General features: G+C 37.2%; 1 protein-coding gene across 1 annotated transcript in view; it reads left to right on the forward strand.

Annotated features, from left to right (window-relative positions):
* Window positions 1-4,013: 4,013 nt before the first annotated feature.
* KLF8 (KLF transcription factor 8) overlaps window positions 4,014-19,430 on the forward strand; it is an 84,905-nt gene continuing 69,488 nt past the window's right edge. The window contains exon 1 of the mRNA XM_059158415.1: window positions 4,014-4,085. Coding sequence (XP_059014398.1) covers window positions 4,014-4,085 — 72 coding nt within the window. The remainder of the gene's footprint in view (window positions 4,086-19,430) is intronic.

Genomic DNA, 19,430 nt, shown 5'->3' on the forward strand with positions numbered 1-19,430 from the left:
AGTGAGAGGATACTAAGCAGAAATTGCTTACATTTCTAATTTTCGGCTATCTCCCTTATGTCATTTGACTAAAATATTGACAGTACGGGTGGAACAATATGTATTACCCAGACTCCTTGATTATTGCTATTAAACAATATTGGTATTATTTACTATTATAATATCTGCTAAATAACCCTCCTTACTCCCACTATCATTAATTCATTGGACATTAATTAGCACATTGGACACAAATAGCACATTAATTAGCAGAGGAGATACTCTGCTAAAATATACAAGGGAAGGTAGGTAATAGTCACTAATTAACTACTGAGGAACTCACCTGATGGTCAGGGAAACAGAAAATGCCTCTTTGTGCCTAGAAGTGTTGTAAATACTTGAATACATATCAACTTGATAAGTCCTTATGACAATTCTATAAGGTATTCCCATTTTGTAGATGGGGAAACAGACACAGGAAGGTGGAAAAAACTTGTCCAAAGTCTTATTGTTAGGAAATTACAGAGGCAGGAGTCACCTGGGTGGCTCAGTCCATTAAGCATGGGACTCTTCACTCTTGATTTCAGGGCTATGGGATTGAACCCTACTTGGGACAGTATGCTCAGCAGGGAATCTGCTCAAGATTCTCTCTCTCCATCTCCCTCTGCCCTCTCCCTGCCTTTCTCTAAAATGAATAAATAAAATCTTAAAAAAAAAAGTTACAGAGCCAGGATGTGACTCTAGGCACTCACTCTAGAGTCCATGCCTTTTTACCATACTTAGGTAGCAATGTGGAATATGGCTAGAAGGAGAAGTGACTAGATGATGAAGGGCTACTTTTAAAAGATATTTATGTTGTTGAATTAATTGCAATGGATAACCAGTTGGTTGAAGATGATGAGAATAAAGTCAAAGGTAAATGATTCTCAAGTTTTTAGACTGAGACTAGGTTGATGGTGGTGGTAAAAACTGAGATTCCATATATGAGATACGGGTGCCTGGGTGGCTTAGTTGGTTAAGCAACTGCCTTCAGCTCAGGCCATGATCCTGGAGTCTCAGTATTGAGTCCATCATTGGACTCCCTGCTTAGTGGGGAGTCTGCTTCTCCCTCTGACCCTCTCCTCTCATACTCTCTCTCTCTTTCATTATCTCTCTTAAATAAATAAAATAAAATCTTTTAAATGAAGAAGGATAAAAAAAAAAGAAACCTAAATGTTCAGATGTGGAGAGGTTTGTGAGCACACTGTGTAGGAAAAACTTGCTTGATGCCGACAAGATGAACTTACAGGCTAAGGCTAAAGATTCTGGCCATCAACAATAATAACGGTAGTGATGATAAAATAGCTAAGTATACTGAGAACTTTTTATATGACAAAAACTGGTTTGAGTGTATCTCCAGGTGTTAATTCAAAGAATCATCCTATTAACCCAATTAAATCAGTACTATCACCACCACCCTGACCCTGGCAGGTGAAAAGTCTGTGGTTTATAGGGAATAAATATCTTGTCAAAGTCATTCTGCTTCCTCAGCCCTGTTGTTTTATAAGCCATAGAAATTAAAAAAGACCAGATAGGAGATGGTTTTTGTAAGTTGGTCTGGCTAAAATTGATGAGATCTAGTGAAAGGATATGTGACTGGAAAGAACCAAAATCACTCCACTCTCTCCTACAAATGTTTCTGGCAGCAACCAAACAAACTCTTCTGGCTCCATGGTGCCCCCCATCACACCCTCTTTTTCCAGCCTTGAAATCAGAAAAAGCTGCCCTCTCTGGCTCCTCATACTTCGTAGTTAATTATACTTCAAACATCTCTTATACACAATGTCTCCAATTTTCTTTCATTCTTTCTCATTCTTGTCCTGTTCCTGTACTTGGGAAAACACACTTCCTCATTTTCCTTTTCTGTCATTCATCAAAAACTTTCAGATATGTTTTTGAACACCTATCATGTGCCAGGTACTGTTCTAACCCCTTAAATACATCAGTAGAAAAAATATCAAAGATGAAAATTTCAGCCTGCAAAGAGCTTTGAGTCTAATGGAAACTGGATTTTTCTGTGTCTGATTTCTGTGCTTATTCCTTAATACTCTTCTTACTTGGGGCACCTAGGTGGCTCAGTTCGTTAAGCATATGCCTTCCACTCAGGTCATGATCACAGGGTCCTGGAATGGAGCCCCGGATTGGGCTCCCTGCTCATCAGGAAGCCTGCTTCTCTCTCTCCTGCTCACCCTGCTTGTGCACTCTCTCTGCCAAATAAATAAATAAAAATAAATAATTAAAAAAATATATGCTTTTTCCTTCATCAACGCTGACCTAACCCTCCAAAAGGCTTCATAGAAGGCTTAGGACTCTGCAGAAAACAGTGAAATCTTTTTTTAATTCTAGATGGAGATGTTGAGGCTTACATAAAAAGACCTTGGCAAAGATTATAGGATATAACCCCTGGGCATCTAACTCTCAGATCAGTCCTCTCTGCTATACTTGCTGACTCTATGTCTGGTTGATTCAGATCCCAAACTGATAACAATGTACCTTACATAACCTCTGACATGCAGTCATTATGCAATAAATATTTGGTAAATTATGGATGTAAATGTGATTTGTTTTATTGTTCTCTATTACAAAGATCCTCTTATGGTTTGTTTCCCTCTCTCTTTTTTCCCCTCCCATAGGTTCAGCTGTTTTATTTCTTAAATTCCACATATGAGTGAAGTCATGGTATTTGTCTTTCAATGACTAATTTATTTCTCTTAGCATAACACATTCTAGCTAAATTGGAACTATTTTAATGTGTCAACATTCTCCAACTTCTTCAGTAGTGGCACAAAAGTTTAACTCATCATCTTTTTTTTTTTTAAGATTATTTATTTATTTATTTGACAGAGAGAGATCACAAGTAGGCAGAGAGGCAGGCAGAGAGAGAGAGAGGAGGAAGCAGGCTCCCTGCAGAGCAGAGAGCCCGATGTGGGGCTCAATCCTAGGACCCTGGGATCATGACCTGAGCCGAAGGCAGAGGCTTTAACCCACTGAGCCACCCAGGCACCCCGTAACTCATCATCTTAATAGGATATTCTTTGTATGTTATTGCCATCAAATTAGGACTGGTTTCCTCAATTCCTGACATTCAAAAAATAAAGGAATTATTTTGAGGTTTATTTTTTGCTTTTTTGTGCAACTATATTATAATTTTGTATTTTTGCTCATTGTGTGTTTGTTGTATTTTAACTTCATTAGATATTAAATGGTTATTATGAAGTGACCTATAAAATGAATATTTTATGGGTGAATATATTTGACATCAAAAACAATTAACTGATTTATAGACTACCTTTTGAAACACAATCAGGTCTTAAATGAAGAAACTAACTGTAGTTGATTTGGAGACACTTAGAATAATCCAAAATTTGACCAACTAAATTATAAGCAATCTGTGGATTAATCTTCCTTGCCCTATATTTTCCTCTTTAGTGAGATTAAACTGTAGATAGATCAAAGGAAATCTGGTTAAATAAGTGCTGGTTGGTGCTTCTGGTAGGAATGGTTATGATGGTTTATGTAGGGCAGCATAATGAGGCCACCAAGTCTCCCTTTTTATAGAAAGACAAATGAACAGGGAAATAGAGGACTGTTCATATTAACCCCATCTAGCTTGTGTATTTAAGAGAGATAGACAGGAAATACTTCCTTAGAGAGATTTAGTGCTAATGTGTTTAGAAGCTCATTAGGGTAAATATCCACAGAGGATCTTGTAGGTAGGGCTGGTTGGAGTGGTTGGAAGAAGCAGATTCTCATGTATATAGGAATTGTAGTGGGGGGCAGCTAATATTGTTGGGGACAAGCCAGGGCCATCTTGATGAGTAGAATATACAAATTAGAATGTTGTCCAAACACTGACTTCTCAATATCTAGTAAGTGTTGAAAAAGTGATGTTCATTGAATGCAAACAGGTATAACCAAGGGTAAATGGCATACTGTATGCATATGGTGGATTAATCTTATTCTAACATTGTGTGTCCCTTGTCTTTTTTCCAGATATGGATCAACTCATAAACAACTTGGAAGTCCAACTTAATTCAGAAGGTGGCTCAATGAATGTCTTCAAACAGGTCAGTTATCAGGAAAATTAGATACTAATATTGAGCTTTAACAGTGCTGAGTGCCTGGTAAATCATTGTAGAGCTAAAGGTCATTTTTTATTTCTAACAACATGTTAGGAACTGAAAGGGAGTGAAGGAAGGAAGGTTTCTAGGAAGTACCTGGGTTTCAACTGTGAAACCCAGGCCAGAATAGATCCGGCCCAAAAGAAGTATATCCCCTGGGGTCAAGTGTATAGAGGCAAGTTAGACACTTGGTAGACAATAGCAATCATTTACCTAACACTGTTCCACATTTAAGGTACTCTGAAGATTAAATACATTGTCTTCTTTAATCTTCATTATATCTCTGTTGGATACTGTATTAAGGTTCTCCAAAGAAACAGAACCAGCAGAATGTATATGTTTCAGTCTCTCCCTCTCTCTCTCTCCCCCTCCTATCTATCTAGCTGTCGATCATCATCTATCATCTATCTACATATACATACATACATACATATATATACTATTTACTATATATAGTATATATAGTATATACTATATATATATAGGTATAAATAACAATATATGTATCACATATATATTTATGTATATATTTTATTTTATATATAAAATATATATCTATCTACCTAGCTATTGAGAGAGAGAGAGATTCTAAGGAATTGGCTCACATGACTGTAGAATTCTAATGAATATAAAATTTAATAGGGGGTAGGCTGGCAGATTGGAGAGCCAGGGAAGAGTTGCAGTTTCAAGGGCAGTTGGGTAGAAGAGTTCTTTCCTGCTTGAAGGAGCTCAGCCTTTGTCTATTAAGGCCTCCAAGTGATGGAATGAGGCCAACCCACATTATGCAGGGTAAACTGCTTTACTCAAAGTCCAGTGACTTAAATGTTAATTTCACCCAAAAACATCTTCACATAAACATTCAGAATAATGTTTGACCAAATAGCTGAGCACTGTGAGTCTCCCAAATTGATACAAAATTAATCATCACAGATAGGTATTATTAATATTCCCATCCTACAGATAAGAATATTATAACTTTGGGCACACGCCAGAACAAGGATTTCTTTTCTTAAACAGGCAAGCAGTTTGTGTTAGATGTAGAAGTCTGATTTTGCTCAGGTTTAAGTTTTAAAGTCATTCCATGAGTAAAATGCAAATACTGTCAAAATTACCCTTGAAAATCCTTTAAACTGTCTATAAAGTTGAGTATGAAATTTTGTGTATCCAGTAACTATCTGTTTCTCTTTTTTAAAAAGATTTTATTTATTTGAGAGAGAGAGAAAGTGCACAAAGAGCAGGAGGGGCAGAGGGAGAGGGAAAAGCAGACTCCCCACTCAGCCTGATCCCAGGACACTGGAATCATGACCTGAGCCCAACCAGACACTTAACCAACTGAGCCACCCAGGCGCCCGTTGTTTCTTTATTTAAGTCACCAGATTAAGCATCTGGCTTACATTTAAGAGTCATATTTTACCAAAAATAGTTTTTAATCATTAAATGTTTTGCCTTTGGTGTACAATTGAATTTAAGTTTCATGAAAACATGCACATAAGGGGGATTTTCCTTTGTATTGTGTTAATGCCAAACCCAACTTAGTATTTTATTTACCTTACTTGTAGCTGTTGCCATTTAAGGACTATTCATACATTAACACTTGCTAATTGTTGTAAAACATCTGTTGGTTTCTGGTATAAGTCATCATTAATAATAAAAAGCAGCTGAGTATAAGGGTTAGACAAAAGCCTATTGGACATGTAATAAAAAAATATTCATTGAAATATTGTGAAGCACGCATAGCTACCTTATTTTGAAATCTCGGTACACCTAAGTACAAATCCAAAATTATTATTATTTTTAATTTAATTTTATTTTTTCAGTGTTCCAAGATTTATTGTTTATGCGCCACACCGAGTGCTCCATGCAATATGTGCCCTCCTTAATACCCCACCACCAAGCTCACCCAACCCCTTCCCCCCTCCCCTCCAAAACCCTCAGTTTGTTTCTCAGAGTCCACAGTCTTCCATGGTTCATCTCCCCCTCCAATTTCCCCCAACTCACTTCTCCTCTCCAACTCCCAATGTCCATGCATTGTTTAAGTATACTAAGTTTCCAAAGTTTGAAGACACTTTGAAATTGGTTCAATGTGTAGAAAATTCTGGATAATAGATAATCTAAGAACTTTTTTGTTTCTTGACTTCTCCAAGCTATCTTGTTTTTAGTAAAGCTAGGTTTAGTAAAGTAATTTTGTGCTTTCATGGCCACAGAACACTGGCCATGTCCCAGGGAACAAAGGCTCAGAACTTGTGTTCTATAAAAATACAATGTTGGCAACATCCTCATGGGCAGAAACCTACTGGTTTGGCTCATTATATGATTTGTTTATGTCATGAGATGGGATTAGTGTGGCTGTCTAGTTCAGTACACAAATGCTGCTCAACAGTCTTTGAATTCCTTTATCACCATATACAATATAATGAATACACTTGGTTGTCAGTGCTTTTTGTTCTTAGTTTATGATTATTTCATAGAAATAGGATTTATTGAACAACATGTATGATCAATTTTAGGACTCATACTGTATCATACATTTCTCCCCCCTCCAGTTTAATATTGTTAACATTTTACACATACTGTCACATAATTGCAGGTATTTACACGCTCTTTCTCTACCCCTTCCAACTCCCTGTGTCTCTTTCTCTCTCATTTTTTTTTTACCTTTGAAAGTAATTTGCATTGAGAAACTTCACCCATAAGTAATTAAACATGCATCACCCACAAATGATACTCCCATGGGTAATTACATCAACCATATTATACCCAAGTAATTAACAGTATTTTATAATATTATTTAATTGGGTAATGTATTTCTAAAACATTCTCAGTGACACCTTTTCCCACAACATTCTTTCTGCCTGTAATATCCTTCAATAAGCCTGTCTAATTTACCAAATCCCAGCTTTTCTTAGGGCCCAAATTTTAATTCCATCTGTTTCATAAAATTTCCACTGATAACTCTTCTTACTAATCTTTAGTGCACTTGAATCCCTGGAATGCTTGATTATCTGTACCAGTTACTTATATGGCTCTCCTTATTACTTATTCTCTAGTCATCAACTACTTTATGTAAATATCTTTTACAATGATATTTTTCTGTCTCTGAAACTTGTTATTATGTGCTATGCATACAATTTTTGACATATTCTTATTATGAATATTATATACTTACTTTTAGATTAGTGCAGTTAAAAATAAATAAATACATATATTCTGGGTTTGATGTGGGGTATTGGTTTCCTAGGGTTGCTGCAAGAAAGTACCATTAATTGGGTGGCTGAAAACAAGACAAATGTATTATTTCATGGTTCTAGAGTCCAGAAGTCCAAAATTATATCATTGCCATGATCCTTTCCAAGGTTCTAGGGGAGAATCTGTTTCTTGTCTCTTCCACCTTCTGGTGGATGTGGGTGCTCCTTGGTTTGTAGACTCAGCACTCCAGTATTTACCTACATCTTCACATCATTTTCTCCTCTGTGTCTCTGTGTGTGTCTCTGCTCTGTGTACCTGTTTAAGGACACTTGTCATTAAATTTAGGGCCCACCCAAATAACCCAGGATTATCTCCTCAAGATCATTAATTTAATTATATCTTCAAAGACTGTTTCCAAATAAAATAATATTCATAGGTTTGGGGGATAAGGATGTGGACATATATTTTGGGGGAACATCATCCAGTCCAGTACTATGTGTTCTACATATATTTCTAACATACAGTAAATAACACAGCACCCCAAAACAATCTTAGATGCTTTGAGGAAGAAAAAGTGCTTTGCTATATTATAGTTTAAATTTTTCATAGTTTCATGCTAGGTAATTTTTCCATATTTTCATACTAGGTAATAATCAAATGCCTAATAAGTCAATATATGCACATACATACATACATTTATGCATAAAATGCACATGTATACATTTCTAATATTATTTTGCCTGGATGCAGCTGCCACTAGCTTGATGCTATCTCCCAAGCCTGTAGGATTGCCTAATTCATTGTTTGTACAAACAGATGAATTCATTTATCTCATAGTGTTACATTTCCAGATGCTATTAAGATGGTGGTGATGTAAAATTTGAAATCCCTCTAGGTTTAGTTTAGCTCTACTTTTAATAATACTCAACTCCAATCACCTCTCCTTTCTCTGAATACATAAATACCTGATGTCCTCATTGGAGATGGATTGGAGATTCAGAAAGTAAAACTGACTTTTTGACTTAAACAATGAATGTGCACATATGTGTCTTGATATACATACTCATCCACCCAGGCATGAAAATGATTAGTTTAAACCTAGAGCAAAGCTAGAGGGGACCTATGTACAGAAGCAGCTTTCCTTTTTCTATTTAGGAGACTAGGTTTTATCTTAACTACCATAAAAATACTCTTTTCTCTCTTTTACACCTGTTTTGCTGTCTGGAGTATTTTGTTCTTTCATTTTATTTCTAGTCTTGCCTTCCCACTTTCAAGCTCTAAATCAGAGCTGTTTTATTTTATTTTTTTATATTTAAATGTGTGAATTTGTGACAACAAATTACATTTTCAGAAAACTCTTTCAAAATAGAAAAGAAAGTAGCATACGTCTACTCTGCATTTTTACACCCAGTATTATTTTTCCCCAAGTGTCCATCGACCAGTGGATGAATAAAGAAGAAGCAGTACACATAAATACAATTAAATATTATTCAACCATAGAAAAAATGGAAGCTTACCATTTACAATGACATGGATGGAGCTAGAAAAGTATGCTAAACAAAGTAAGTCAGTCAGAGAAAGACAAACACCATATGATTTCACTCATATGTGGAATTTAAGAAACAAAAAAAAGATCAGAGGGGGAAAAAAAGAGAGAGGCATGGGGTGCTTGGGTGGCTCAGTAAGTTAAGCCTCTGCTTTTGTCTCAGGTCATGGTCTCAGGGTCCTGTGTTAGAGCCCCACATTAGGCTCTCTGCTCAGCAATGAGCCTGCTTCCCCCTCTCTCTCTGTCTCTCTGCCTAATTGTGATCTCTCTGTCAGATAAGTAAATAAAATCTTAAAGAGAGAGAGAGAGAAAGAGAAAGAGAGACAAACCAAGAAACAGACTGTTAATTACAGAGAACAAACTGATGGTAACCAGAGGGTAGGTGTGTGGGGGATGGGTTAAATAGGTGATGGGGATTAAGGAATGCACTTGTTGTGAGTGCACTGGGTGTTGTATGAAAGTGTTGAATCACTAACTCCTACAACTGAAACCAATATCATACTGTATGCTAACTGGATTTAAATAAGAACTTGGAAAAAATTAAAATGAAAAAAAAGAATTATTTTAGACAGTTGATTCCCATGACCCTTGACCTCCCAAGGCATTCTACCTATCTTCAACAAATGCTCAAGAGCTTATATATTTTGAGTTGGCTACTTTTTTCCCCCTGGATTTCTTTCTAAAATTGAGGATCCCAGGTTTATCAACCATTTTTGATGATATATCAATAAATAACTTTTTTGTCAACTCAAATTGACTTAAAATCTGGTTAGGATTCTGGACATTTTAGAAGGACTGTGGAAATAATAAAAAAAAAATTCCTCTTTGAACCCCCAGACATGTCTGTGTTTTTTTCCATACCCAACCTTCTTCATAGACTCAGAAATTTGAGGAAGCTGCAGCCTGAAGTTCTAAAATAGCAAATGGGTAAATTAGCTATTCTCCTTCTTTGAAAAGTAATAGTGACTAACTACAAAACACTTAAAAACTGAAGCCATCACACAATGTTGAAGAAGAACATAGGTTATTTAAAGAGAAAAATCTGATGGCACAGCTTTAAATTAATCCTTACATGAACTATTAAAACTGTGATAATTATATTCAATATGAGGAAAAGGAAGCCATTTTTAGTCATCTCAGTAAGAATTTTTAAAAATCACCAAAACCATAAGTGACTCTTAATCTCACGAAACAAACTGAGGGTTGCCGGGGGGAGGGGGTTTGGGAGAAGGGGGTGGGATTATGGACATTGGGGAGGGTATGTGATTTGGTGAGTGCTGTGAAGTGTGTAAACCTGGTGATTCACAGACCTGTACCCCTGGGGATAAAAATATATGTTTATAAAAAAAAAAAAAATCTTTAAAAGAAAAAAAAAAAATCACCAAAACCCTAGGGCTAAAAACTCATTTACTCCTTACATTATGTCTCTTCAGAATTCTTAAGTATAGTATGTCATGAGCAAGGAGAAGGCAAAGCAGGTGATGTTTGGATTTTTTTGTTTAATAATAGGTGTAATTATATTCAAAATATGAAAGAAATTAGAATGTATATTAGAATTACTACTAAAATTATTTGACCATACAGAAAGAAAATTCTCAGTGCACACAAAAATTATTCACAATCGTAATGTGTAGATATGAAGTACTTGTCCTATCATGTCTTCATGCTACAAAGCGAGAAACAGTAAATTCAACCTTCAGAGCTGCATTCACAAATCAGAAAATCCTTCCACAGACTGGATTCACATAGGTATAACAGGTACACTTGAAAGTGAAAGAAAAGAAATACGTGATGATATATTGTCAAGAACTTACTGTTAAAACAGGAAAAAAAAAAAAAAAAACAAAACAAAACAGGGGTTCCTGGGTTGTTCAGTTGATTAAATGTATGACTCTTGATGTTGGCTCAAGGTCATGATCTCAAGGAATTAAGCCTCGTGTTGGGCTTTGTGTTCAGTGTGGAATCTGCTTGTCCCTCTCCCTCTGCTCCTCCTCTACTCACACACTCTCTCTCAAACAAACAAAATATTAAAAATAATAATAATAAAACCAGAAAACCCAAACAACTCACCTTCCAACATTACTTTCAAATTCTTATAATGATGACAGAAGAGGAGAATTATTGAAGCCCTATTATGGAAAAGACCACAAGGCAGTCTACACAACTCTACACAAGCACAACTCATGACAGGTGCTGAAACAAGGTCTTGCAATGTCTTACCTCATCAAGGCAATAAGAATGGCATAAATGAAAGTAACCTAAGTCAGAATGAAAGATGGCAGAGGAATAGGGGGCCCTATTTCAACAGGTTCCCTAAACTGAGTTGGACATCTAAAAGACCACTCAAAACCTACAAAATTAGCCTGAGATGTAAGAGGATATATCTGGATTCCCACAAACAGAATATCTCTGGTGGTTGGTTTTAAGGTATGAAATGGGGAGCCATGATTCTAAAGATATCAGAAGATAAATGGAAGGGGGAGGGAGCCTCTGAGATCCTTTATTGCTAGCGTGCAAAATACACCCATGCAGTGGACTGGGAAAAGATTCATAGACCAGTAGTGGTGGGGAAAGGTCTTGAGGGCAGCTCCCTAGACCAAAACCTGGAGCTATGGAGGCATGCGTGTGAATGGGGTGGGGGAGGTAGTGGCTGGCGGTTTTAAAAGCACAAAGTGAAGAGACAAGCCTTGACCTGAAAGTGAGGGCTGGGAGTGCTTCTGTGGGGTGCACAACTCAGGGCTCTGCAGATTATAGCAGCACAGAAAAAAATGGAGACAATGTGGCCTGGGGAGCTCACTAGAGCTCTGTGATCTCTCTGTTCTGAGGCAGAAGTTTTGAAACAATCACTTCTGCTCTAACTCTTGAAAGAGATGAAGAAAGCCTCCAGAACAAAAGTCCCCCCAAAATGGTTTTCATTAAGCCCATCCTTCCCCCACAGAGGACAAGGAAACTCTGCTCAAAAAGGGTTGCCCGAGTAACAGTGCTGCAGATCCTTCCCCCAGAAGAAAAGCTGGAAAAACAAGAGGGCAGCAACCCTAAGGTCCCTCTAAAAAAGGTGCATCTTGCTTGGGTTTTGATCACTAATTGAGACTCTGTACATTCTTTCAACCACCCCTCAACAGAATGATTAAGAGGAGGAACCCCCAACACAGGAAAAATTCAGAGACTGTGACTGCTGCCACAGAACTAATGGATATGAATATAAGCAAGACATTGGAAATATACCTTCAGGGTAACAGTTATGCAGACAATAGCTAGGTTGGAGAGAACTATTAATGGCAACATAGATTTTCTAAGGGCAGAAATGAAGGCTGAACTGGCAGAACTTAAAAACACTATCAATGAGATACAATATAATCTAGATACTCTAACAGCTGGGTAAAGGAGGCAGAAGAACAAATTAATGATCAAGAAACAAAATGATAGAAAATGAGGAAAAGGAGGAGGCCTGGGACAAACAGCTTAGGCTCCATTAAGACAGACTTAGAGAAATAAATGACACCATGAAATGTTCCAATGTTAGAATTATTGGGAACCCTGAAGGGGTGAAGAGAGAGAGAGGACTAGATGGTATATTTGAGCAAATTTTAACTGATGACCTCCCTAATCAGGGAATGAAACAAACATTCCTATCTTAGAGACACAGCAGACCCCTCCCAAGATCAAGGAGAACAGACAAATGCCCTGGCATGAAATAGTAAAACATGTGAATCATAGAACCAAGAAGAACAACTTAAGAGCAGTTACAGGAAAGAGATTCCTTACATACAGAGAGAGGAACATCTGAATAACATCAGATCTGTCCACAGAGACTTGGCAAGCTGGAAAGGGCTGGCAAGACATATTCAGGGCACTAAGTGAGAAGAACATGGAGCCAAGAACACTATATCCACCAAGGCTGTCATCCAGAACAGATAGAGAGATAAAGAGCTTCCAGGACAGGCAGAGACTGAAAGAATATGTGACTACTAAGTCAGCACTACAAGAAATATTAAGGGAGGTTCTATAAAAGGAGAAAGATCCCCACGAGTGATATAGAACAGAAAGTAATAGACACAATCTATAGAAACAAAGACCTCACAGTCAACATAACGACACTAAAATCTTATTTTTCAATAATCACTCTCAACACGAATGGCCTAACTGCTCCCATAACATAGCACAGGGTAGCAGACAGGATAAAAAGACAATACTCATCCATATGCTGCCTGTAAGAGACCCATTTTGAACTAAAAGTTATATCCAGAATGAAAGCAAAGCAATGGAGCACCATCATTCATCCCAACGGACTACAAAAGAAAGCTGGGGTAGCAATTCTCATATCAGGCTAACTCAATTTTAAGCTAAAGACTAGTCAGAGATACAGAGGACACTGTTATTATTATTCAACTGTCTATCCACCAAAAAGATCTAACAATTGTAAATATCTATGTCTGCAACATGGGAGCAGCCAACTACATAAGTCAACTGTTAACCAAAATAGAGACATATTAATAAGAATAAACCAATAGTAGGAGACCTCAACTCTCCACTCTCAGCAATAGACAGATCATCTAAGCAGAAAATCAACAAAGAAACAAGAGCTTTAGGGGCACCGGGTGGCTCAGTGGGTTACGCCTCTGCCTTCGGCTCAGGTCATGATCTCAGGGTCCTGGGATCAAGCCCCACATCGGACTCTGCTCAGTGGGGAGCCTGCTTCCCCCTCTCTCTCTGCCTGCCTCTCTGCCTACTTGTGATCTTGTGATCTCTCCCTCTGTCAAATAAATAAATAAAGTATTTAAAAAAAGAAAAAAAGAAACAAGAGATTTAGATACTAAGTATGGCATGTATTTCATGGAGTACTAGGTGGGGTGCATGAAAAATGAATCTTGGAACACTGAAAAAATTAAATTAAATTAAATTAAAAAAATAAATGACACACTGGACCAGATGGACCTCATAGATATATACTGAACATTCCACCCTAAAACAACAGAATACTCATTCTTCTTGAGTGCACTTGGAACTTTCTCCAGAGTAGACCACATACTGGGTAACAAATCATGTCTTAACTAATATCAAAAGACAGATTATCCCGCTGCATATACTGAGACCACATTGCTTTGAAACTGGAACTCAATCACAAGAAGTTTGAAAGAAATGCAAACACTTGGATGTTAAAGACCATCCTGCTTAACAATGTTTGGATCAACCAGGAAATTAAAGAACTTAAACAATTCATGGAAACAAATGAGAATGAAAACACATCAGTCCAAAACCCATGGGATATGGCAAAAGCTGTCCTAAGGGGGAAATACAAAGTCATCCAAGTCTCACTCAAAAAAATAGAAAAATTTCCATTACATAAATTAAATTTACACCATAAATAACTGGAAAAAGAGCAACAAATAAAGTCTGAGCCACACATGAGAAGAGAAATAATTAAGATTAGAGCAGAGATCAATGAATTCGAAAGCAGAACTACAGTAGAGCAGACCAAAAAAATAGAAGCTGGTTCTTTGAAAGAATTAAAAAGATAGGTGCACCTGGGTGGCTCAGTGGGTTGAAGCCTCTACCTTTGGCTCCGGTCATGATCCCAGGGTCCTGGGATGGAGCCCCGTATACAGCATTCTGCTCAGCGGGGAGCCTGCTTACCCCTCCTTCTCTCTGCCTACTTGTAATCTCTGTCTGACAAATAAATAAATAAAATATTTTAAAAATAAAAAAAGAATTAATAAGATTGATAAACCACTGGCATGACTTATTCACAAGACAAAAGAAAGGACCCAGATTAATAAAATTATGAATAAAATGGTAGAGATCATGCCTAACACCAAGGAAATGAAAACAGTCATCAGAAATTATTATCAACAACTATATGCCCATAAATTAATCAACCTGGAAGAAATTGATGCCTTCCTGGAAACCTATAAAGTACCAAGACTGAATCAGGAAGAAATTGACAAGTTGAATAGACCAATAACCAGTAACAACATTGAAGCAGTGATCAAAAACCTCCGGAAAAACAAGAGTCCAGGACTTCATGGAATCCCTAGAGAATTCTACCAAACATTCAGGAAAGAACTTATTTCTATTTTCCTGAAGCAGTTTCAAAAAGGAGAAACAGAAGGAAAACTTCCAAACTCGTTCTGTGAGGCCAGATTTACCGTGATCCCAAAACCAGGCAAAGACCCTATCAAAAAGGAGAATTTCAGACCAATATCCCTGATGAATATGGATGCTAAAATTCTCAACAAGATCCTAGCTAATAGGATCCAACTGTACATTAAAAGGATTATCCACCATAACCAGCTGGGATTTATCCCTGAGATGCAAGGGTGGTTCAATATTCACAAATCAATCAATGTGATAGAACACATTAATAAGAGGAGATAGAAGAACCACATAGACCTCTCAGTTGATGCCGAAAAAGCATGTGACAAACTACGGAATCCTTTCCTGATTAAAAATCTTCAAAGTATAGGGATAAAGGGAACATTCCTTAATTTCATAAAATCCATCTATGAAAAACCCAGAGTAAATATCATTCTCAATGGGAAAAAGTTGAGACCTTTTCCCTTAAGGTCAGGAACAGGAAAAGGATGACCAAACTTGCCACTATTGTTCATCATAGTTTTAGAAGTCCTAGAAACAGCAATCAGAAAACAAAAAGAAATAAAAGGTATTCAAATTGGCAGTGAAGAAGTCAAAAATCTCTCTTTTCACAGATGACATGAGACTTTATGTGTAAAACCCAAAAGATTGCAGCCTCAAATTAGTAGAACTCAAACATCAATTCAGTAATATGACAGGATACTAAATAATGCACAGAAATCAGTTGGTTTCCTACACACTAACAATATAACTGTAGAAAGAGAGAGAGAGAATAAATTCCATTTACAATAGCACCAAAACCCATAAGATACCTTGGAATAAATCTAACCAAAGAGGTAAAGGAACTGTACTTGAGGAACTACAGAACAGTAATGAAAGAAATTGAAAAAGACACAAAAAGATGGAAAAACATTCCATGCTCATGGATTGGAAGAATAAATATTGTTAAAATTTCTATGCTGCCAAGAGCAATCTATACTTTCAACACCATCCCAATTAAAATACCAATGACATTTTTCAAAGTGCTGGAACAAACAAACCTAAAATTTGTATGGAATGAGAAAAGACCCTGAATCACCAAGGAAATGTTGAAAAAGAAAAACAAAGCTGGGGGCATCACATTGACTGATTTCAAGCTATATTACAAAGCTGTGATCACAAAATGGCATGATATTGGCACAAAAACAGATACATAGATCAATGAAACAGAATAGAGAGGTCAAATAATCTTTGACAAAGCAGGAAAAAATATCTAGTGGAAAAAAGACAATTTCTTCAATAAATGGTTCCAGGAAAATTTGACAGCTATGAATAGAAGAATGAAAATCCACCATTCTCTTACACCTTACACAAAGATAAACTCAAAATGGATGAAAGATCTCAACGTGAGGCAGGAATCTATCAAAATCCTAGATGAGAACATAGGCTTAGGTCCCATAAGTTTTGTTTTGTTTGTTTTGTTTTACTTCAAATTCAATTAATTAACATATAATGTATTATTTGTTTCAGGGGTACAGTTCTTTGATTCATCAGTCTTATATAATATGCAATGCCCATTACAACACATACCCACCCCAGTATCCATCACCCAGTTACCCCATCCACTTACCCCATCCCCTCCAACAACTCTCAGTTTGTTTCCTAAGATTATGAGTCTCTTATGGTTTATCTCCCTAATTTCATCTTGTTTCCTTTTTCCTCTTTTCCTCTGAGATCCTCTGCCTTGTTTCTTAAATTCCAACATATCAGTGAGATCATATGATGATTGTCTTTCTCCAATTGACTTACTTCACTTAGCATAATGCACTCTACTTCCAGCCATATAATCACAAATGGCAAGATTTCATGCTTTTTGATGGCTGAGTGATAACAATTATACACACACACACATGCGCGCGCGCACACACACACACACACCACGTCTTCTTTATCCATTCATCTGCCAATGGACATCTGGGCTTTTTCCATAGTTTGGCTATTGTGGACATTGCTGCTATAAACATTGGGATGCAGGTGCCCCTTTGGATCACTACATCTCTACCTTCGTGGTAAATACCCAGTAGTGCAATTGCTGTGTCATAGGGTAGCTCTATTTTCAACTTTTTGACAAGTTTCCATACTGTTTTCCATAGGGCTGTAACAGCTTACAATCCCACCAGCAGTGTAGGAGGGTTTCTCTGCATCCTCAACAACATATGTTGCTTCCTGTTTTGTTTATTTTAGCCATTCTGACTTGTGTAGAGGTGGTACCTCATTGTGGTTTTGATTTGTATTTCCCTGATTTCAAATGATGCTGAGCACTTTTTCAAGTGTCTGTTGGCCATTTGTATGTCTTCTTTGCAGAAAACTTTGAGTTTATTTTCATGTATGATATATGAAAGTAGTGCAGTTTCATTCTTCTAAATGAGTCCATACAATTTTCCCAGCACCATTTATTGAAGAGACTGTCTTTTCTCCATTGGATATTCTTTTCTGCTTTGTCAAGGATTAGTTGACCTTAGAGTTCAGAGTCCATTTCTGGGTTCTCTCTTCTGTTCCATTGAGCTATGCATCTGTTTTTCTGCCAGTACTATATTGTCTTTATGATTACAGTTTTGTAATACATCTTGAAATCCAGAATTTTGATGCCTCCAGCTTTGATTTTCATTTTATTTTATTTTATTTTATTTTATTTTTATATTTTAGAGAGAGGGCAAAAGCACAAGCAGGGGGGAGAAATAGAGGGAGAGGGTGAAGCAGACTCCCCACTGAGCAGGGAGCCCAACATGGGGCTGGATCTCAGGACCCTGAGATCAAGACCTGAGCCAAAGGCAGACACTTAACCAACTGAGTGTCTCAGGCACCCCTCAGCCTTAGTTTTCCATTTTAACATTCTTTGGGTTTGGGGTCTATTCTGGTTCCACCTACATTTTAGAATTGTTTGCTCCAGCTCTGTGAAAAATGCTAGTGTTATTTTGATAGGGATTTCATGGAATGTATAGATCGCCTTGGGTAGTATAGGAATTTTAAGAATGTTCTTCCACGGGGCGCCTGGGTGGCTTAGTGGGTGAAAGTCTCTGCCTTCGGCTCAGATCATGATCTCAGGGTCCTGGGATCAAGTCCCATATCAGGCTCTCTGCTTAGAAGGGAACCTGCTTCCCCCTCTCTCTCTGCCTGCTTCTCTGCCTGCTTGTGATCTCTGTCTGCCAAATAAATAAATAAATAAATAAATCTTAAAAAAATGTTTTTCCATTTATTTGTCTTTTCCTCAATTTCCCTTGTAAGTGTTCCAAGGCTTTCAGATTATAGATCATTTGGCACTTTGGTTAGATTTCTTCCTATCTATTTTACAAATCTGGGTACAGCAGGATCAATTCCTTGATTTCTCTTCCTTCAGCTTCATTTTGGTGCATACAAATGCAAAAGACTTCTGTGCATTGATTTTATCCTGCAACATTGCTGAATTACTGCATCAGTTATAGAAATTCCTTTTGGTGGAGTGTTTGGGGTTTTCTACAAAGAGAATCCCCTTGTCTGGAAAGATTGAAAGGTTAATTTCTTCTTTGCCAATTTTGGTGTCCTCTCTCTCTCTCTCTCTCCTCTTTTTTTCCTTTTTGCTGTCTGATTGCTGAGGCTATGACTTCCAGGGCTATGTTGAACAATAGTGGTGAGAGTGGACATCCCTCTCATGTTCCTAACCTTACAAGAAAAGCTGTCAGGTTTTCCCCATTGAGGATATTAGCTGTGGGTCTCTCGTATATGGCTTTTATGATTGTGAGGTATGTTCCTTCTTTTCCTACATCATGGAGTTTTGTTTTATTTTTTAATCAAGAAACTATGCTGTATTTTGTCTGATCCTTTTTTTTTTTCTTCTATTGAAGGACCATGTGGTTCTTATATTTCTTTATTAATGTGGTTTATCACAATGATTGATTTGTGGATTTTGAACCACCCCTGCAGACCAGGAATAAATCCCACTTGGTCATGGTGAGTAATTCCTTTAATGTACTGTTGGATCTGATTAGCTAACATCTTGCTGAAAATTTTTGCTTCCATGTTCGTCAAGGATATTGTTCTATAATTCTCCTTTCAGTGAGATCTGTGTCTGGTTCGGTATCAGTCACTTCTTGGCCTTTTGGCTAAAATCAAGAGTGGCTTTGGAATCAAGGCAATGCTGGCCTCATAAAATGAGTTTGGAAGTTTTCATTCTATTTCTACTTTTTGACACAGTTTCAGAAGAATAGGCATTAATTATTCTTTAGATGTTTGGTAGACTTCTTTTTTTAAATTAACATATAATGTATTATTTGCTCCGGGGTACAGGTCTGTGAATCATCAGGCTTACACATTTTATAGCACTCACCATAGAACATACCTTCTCCAATGACCATAACCCAGCCATCCTCTCCCTACCCCCCAACCCACTGCAACCATCAGTTTGTTTTATGAGATTAAGAGTCTGTTATGGTTTGTCTCCCTCCTGGTCG

Source organism: Mustela lutreola, chromosome X (assembly GCF_030435805.1).
Source record: "Mustela lutreola isolate mMusLut2 chromosome X, mMusLut2.pri, whole genome shotgun sequence".
NCBI classification, from domain to species: Eukaryota; Metazoa; Chordata; class Mammalia; order Carnivora; family Mustelidae; genus Mustela; species Mustela lutreola.